We start from the raw sequence: 6,260 nt of genomic DNA, 5'->3' as shown, positions 1-6,260 counted from the left end.
TATATATATATATATATATATATGATTCGTTTGACTAAAAATAGGCTTTATATCTCTTAATTGATTATATTATATAAATTTTGTATTAATGTATTCTTTCGCATACTATTTAAAGATATATAGGAGAGACTCTCAAGAGGAAATTTATGCTGGAAGTCATCAATATCCGGGCGAGGTAAAAGCAATAAAATTTTTTGTGGTATACTTAATCGTGCGTGCGCGCGCGCGCGCGCGTGTGTGTGTGTGTTTCATGAAAAATAATTATTTATGATCGTTATATTCTGCTTACAGGGAGTATATCTTCTAAAATTCGACAACTCGTATTCGCTTTGGCGGAGTAAAACACTTTATTACCGAGTATACTACACACGACAAGGTTTCACGAAGAATAATAATTAATCTTTATGTTGCATATCGAAATGAGATGTATAACAAGTGTATGTTGTTTCTTGAACGTTAGTCTTACAATTAGTATTATCGTCTACTAATAACGATAGTCCAACTGAATAAAGAATCCTATTTGTCCCTATTTTATTTAGTTCGCGCGAAAGCAACAAACCTATTCATATGTAAAGAAAATATCTTTATTATATGTATAATTAAGTGCGAACATGTTTCATAAAGTGGTAAAAGTATATGCGCGAGGAGGAAACGAATTCTAAACTTTTCGCGAGAAGCAAAAAACTTTCAAGTGTAAATTAACGATTGATAATGCATCTCTCTTCTACGTGCATAATATTGCGCAATTCTATGGCAATTCTTGCGTTATTCTTTGACGCAGGCGACATTCTCTTTTCATAACTTTAAATTATTAAATTCGTATCGACGCTCAAATCTTTATCTATATCTTTATATGTATACACATGAAACGATGTTCTCCGTTTTAGAGCGAAGAATTAAGTGTACACACTCGCATGTTATATATCTGTTCTATATGAATATTGGCTTGTAAAATGTTTTTTGCGACTTGATATTGTACAGACTTTATCACTTTAGTGTTCGCTGTCATGGCTTTTATTAAAATTATTTTTTTTTTAAATACAACAACAATGCACTGCGCATTTCTTGTTTTATTTGTGATTTGTGAACGGAAGTTACCTCTTCATTTTCATTTTTTCATAACATTTATTATTCTACACAGCCATTATTTTTACAGCAATATTGTGCGATTTATATTATCCATATTGATAATAATAGTAATAATAATAATGAAAATAGTATATCCTGTAACACATCCAATCATGGTGGAAGTAATACTAATGCATCTAACGACAGATGATTTACATTAACCGGTATGAATGCATGATTCTGCTCTTATCATATTCCCATTTTATTCACGTGTTTATCTTTGACCTATAAAGATATTTAATTAGAAGAGCACTTTTTTGAGACGGCATAGGTTTTGTATCATTAATTAAGTTAATTTATTTGAAGACGGAGACAAAGAGGATGAAATCGATTCTGTTATTCGTGCTCTGAAAGTACAAATGGATTGTCCGCGAGAGATTAAATAAGCGTCATTAAATAATGGACTTACTTATGACTTACTTATGACTTGATATATTTGACGAACTAGCTAAGTATACATATATACTCGTATAACGGCTTGCTCGACAAGCGTACTTTCTTGATGTACCAAATTCTACTCTCTAAACATCAAGTACTTTGCGCTTTACTAAAAAAATACGGCTTCGTTGTATGAACATCCTTAATAAGAAAGCTATTTGATATCTTTTTCCGATTTTTCCTCTCGATTCGTCTATTTCTAGGTCGCATTGGAGCAAGTATGTTTTCTCAAGTACGCGGATCTTGTTTTTTTCAAGCTTAGATCAAAGTGCCGCGGTATCGCGTGTCTGAGACAAAGAAAATTTTTAAACGACTCATTCGTGTACTTACACTTTATACGATGTGATCACTACACTGTAACCGTAATGTGGCAGTTGACGAATCCCAAAGCTTTACATCTAAAGTTTGCGCCAAACTGTGAGCGATTCGAAACAGTTCGAAATTCGCAGATTTGTATTTGTATTATGTAGAACATGTGATTGAATATATTTATCGAGTTTGCATTCATCGTTTACTATTCGTACCAATTTGCTAGCGCGCAAAGCAGTTTTTTTTTATGAAATCAAAGGACGCGAATCTCCACGAATCGCGTATAAATATCGTACAAGTTCAACGGGACTTTTGCTTAAATTGAGTTGAAAAAGATCTATTTTTTTTTTTTTTGCATTTTCTTAAAGCTTAACATTTCAAGAATGCTCAGTCAAATATGGCAATATTCGCAAAATTAACAAAGTTACAAGACCTTAAAGCATGGAAAAGTAAAAAATAATTCCCGGGTGTTTTGACCTGCCTCTAACAGATAAACAAATCTTAGACCCTTTCTGGAACAAGCGGGGAACTTTCTATACTGAAAACGGATAGGCTGATGCTGTAGTTTTATATCTGCGTTCATAGTAAATAGTAAATATAGAAATTCCTGAGAAAACTTTAAACGCGTTTTTCTCTAATTGACATTCTTGAAGTCGATAGATATTATATCTCGAGAAGTAATTATCCAATTGAATTCAAATTTCGAAATTTATTTCGTTAAACAAATTTCTGCCGAAAGTGAACCCATAAAACTGCTGACTTTTCGAAATTAAATATTTTTTAGGTGCCTTCAAAGATAAAAAGAAAGTTAAAATATACTCTACATGTATTTTATGTTCGCTAATCTGTAATTAGAAATATTTTTATCGAGATTCATTCCATAAGAAAAAATGTCTTCATTTTATCTGAAACAAAAAATTAAAAAGCTTGTTATAAAGAATACTTTTTCTACGCTCTACTGAACGAAGAGCGTAGAAAACTCCCCTAATGAACCTCGATAAAAATACTTCTAATTACAGCTTAGCGAACATAGAATACATGTATTTTTTAATTTTATTTTTATCTTTGAAGGCACCTAAACTGGTGAGCATGATATCTTATGCTTACCAATTTAATAAAATTCTCCCGGAGATTGATATATTTCATATTAACAATATAGTAAATAATTAATTTTTTTTTAATAAAAGTCATAAGTGTACACAAATATGTAATAAATAAGCTTTGCAAATTAAAAAAAAATTGACGAAGAAAATTTCTTTTGCCAGAAAGAATTTTTAATATCACCCAATTTTCGACCCAATTCAGAAGAAATTCTCGTTAATAACAGACACATTCGTATTTTTAAATGATGCAAAATCATTCATTTCAAAAAGTTCATCCATTATTCGATTTAAACATGATAATAAAGGTTGTAATTTCTGGATATTCGATATATGAAAAACTAAATGCTAATTTCTTGTTGCCCTGAGATTCTCGTGTGATCTCAACCAGGCGCCTCGAACTCTCCACTTGTTTCAGCCTCGAGGATTAGACATCATATAAATCGTGATCGTGTAAACAAACATTAAAACATTTCTAGAAATTTTATAAGTATGTATCGATCTACTTTTTACCACATGTAATTTTAAGTTTAAAGTTTCTCGATACTTTCGACTTTTTTTTAAATTTGTTTTTAAATTTGTTATATCACATTTAATTCGTATTATTAATTATCGTATTATTAATTAGCGTCTCGAACTGAAACGATTAATTACCATACATCATTCATGATGCATCGTTTGAGCACGGGCATAATGTATACATAGGATATCCCAGTTTCTTTCAAATTGATTCATATAAATAAAAGAATGTGCATATAAAAACGCTCTGTACTTCGACGATCGAAAGTATAGCGACTGAAAGCTGAATTTAAAAAAACCTTGATTAATTTAATCGGTGATTAACGTATTTTGTAACTCCTATAAAACTCTGTTAGCGTGTATAAAATATTAATTTTTTTGTCGTTTAAATGAGAGTGAAGAAAAACTGAATATAAACGATTTACGTAAAATTATATATATATATATATAAAGTCCTTGGGAGAGGACTTTATATAGACTTTATATATCCCGCGTCCGCGCGGGAAATCGCCAACAAAATAGGCAAATCAGATAAAGGCATTAACATTAATTACAGGCAACCCTCTACGAGAGACCATAACTAGAACGCTAGACAGGGAAGAGTAGCGCCTATCCTAAAAAGGGTCATATTTTCTATGGATCATGACATCTGTTATGAAGCTGTATGAGGAAAACGACTTAGAAGGAGGATATAAAACCTTCGCCGGGAATAATTCTCTTGGTTGGATTAATCACTGATCAAGTTAATTTGAGTTTAGTCGAAGTCGCTTTAAGCTTTAGAGACTTATTAATTCTGCGTGACGCTGCTCTTCTTTTTTAGTCTTACAAATTACAAATTCAAAATATACGTATAAACATGACGAAGGCATATATCGGTAAAATGTGTGTATATTAGGATGGAGCGAAACAAAAAATCAGAAATTCGGATATAGTGCATGTGGAGAATTTTTCTAGAAACATACCTGTACATTTTATTTCAATAAAATAGGTTTTTCTTTCGTCATCAGCTATAATTCCATTTATGGATTTAGATATCATATTCCATACCAATCAGATTGGTCGCTTAATAATCTCCAAGATCTTTTTCTAATATTATCACTTATTTATTTATGTTTTAAAAGAATTAAAATTTCAACTTTTGACTTTTGTGTGTGTGTGTGTGTGTGTGTGTGTGTGTGTGTGTGTGTGTGTGTGTGTGTGTGTGTGTGTGTGTGCGCGTGCGTGCGTGCGTGTGTGTTCTATATTTTTATTTAAATTATAGTAAAGAAATATTCTCTTTAGATTAACATAATCTCTTACGTCATTACAACTTTTCCTCTAAAATTAATAATTTTTATGTTATTTTGGGCTCTCTCTCCAAAGTATATTAATTTTACATAAATGAAATATGCAGCAATTTATTTTTGTTTAAAAGAAGTGCGTGCCATGACACAACAATAAAAACAGTAAGAGGCTCCAATAAAAGGAATAGGGAACCTATCAAAAACTGTATATTCCATAATACATGATTTCTGATAGATTGAAATTCTTATTCTCTGTTCCCTGTTACTTTTATTGTGCGGAGCCCCTAACTGTTATAAAGCCCGATCTATAATTGTGGGTAAACGTAGATGTAAGGTTATGGGAATAGTAGTAATAGCAGTAAATATTGTACAACATATTAATCTACAATCGAATAAAGATTCAACGAACTTTCATCTTCAAATTGAACATTACTCACAACATTTCTCCATGTTTCATACTCGTAGTATAATATATTTGTAATATAATAAATTCATCAAATAATATATCAATAAAAGATGAAAAGGACACTGCACTTTTTTCCATACGTCGAGACAAAAGAACAATAACGATTTAACACGTGACAGCATTCTGATCACTCTTACTATACGTTTTACGCAGTCGAGTTGTGAAAGATAAAGTTGAACTATCTTTTACAACACGCTTTATAACTGGGAATAGCAAGTTAAAACTTCGCTTTATAACATTTCACAACCATTTATAACTACGTTTACGCAATTGTAGATCGGACTTAAAATTCTTCAATACGATCGGTACATTTATACATTTAGAGCCAGTAAACAACTAAGGGTAAAATCAATTTAATATTAAAGAATTTTACAACAGTTACAAAATTTTTTCTGCTGAACATAATCATATTATCTTGCAACTCCGCAATACAAATATTCGTTATTAAGAAAAATATTACTGATTAACTCGAAAATTTTCTTATGAAACATAGAATATGACAAGCAAACAAATCTATCAATCAAACCTATAGTAGCAAGAAAAACTATCCAAATAGCATGAGGAAAAAATAGATTTGTAATATAAATCATGTCTCAAGTAATTATTTTTTTTTTATCAAAGTGCTCTACCAACTAGATGTGACTCTTAAGTATAGAAACTATTAATTTCAGAAGAAGAGTTGTAATGTAAAAGAGAGATCATGTTAATCTAAAGAGAATGGTTTTTTGTAATTAGTTCAATAAAACAAGAATTATAATAATTAACGCAAATGTTTTAAAATTAGAAAATCACTGTGATGTTACCGATTTAAAATGGTTGCCACGACAACATTATAAAAAAATCTTAAAAATTATTAAGTGACTAACCTTATTGAAATGACATCTAAGTCTCTAAAAATTGAATTATAGCTGATTCAAGAGTAAAAATTATTTTGTCGAAATAAAATTTTACAAGAATTTTTTCAGACTGTCACAAGTTTTTTTACATACGCCATATTTGAATTTCTGATTTTTTGTT

The 6,260-nt window shown here is 30.5% G+C and overlaps 1 protein-coding gene across 1 annotated transcript in view; it reads left to right on the top strand.

Moving 5' to 3' along the window:
* Positions 1-1,059, top strand: part of LOC108690314 (Golgi resident protein GCP60) — a 5,717-nt gene extending 4,658 nt beyond the window's left edge. Inside the window, exons 3-4 of the mRNA XM_018197542.1 lie at positions 116-175; positions 292-1,059. Of these exons, the coding sequence (XP_018053031.1) occupies positions 116-175; positions 292-399 (168 nt within the window). The 3' untranslated portion in view covers positions 400-1,059. The remainder of the gene's footprint in view (positions 1-115; positions 176-291) is intronic.
* Positions 1,060-6,260: the final 5,201 nt, after the last annotated feature.

The sequence above is a fragment of the Atta colombica genome, unplaced genomic scaffold, assembly GCF_001594045.1.
Source record: "Atta colombica isolate Treedump-2 unplaced genomic scaffold, Acol1.0 scaffold310, whole genome shotgun sequence".
NCBI classification, from domain to species: Eukaryota; Metazoa; Arthropoda; class Insecta; order Hymenoptera; family Formicidae; genus Atta; species Atta colombica.
This window is presented reverse-complemented; position numbering and strand designations above follow the sequence as displayed.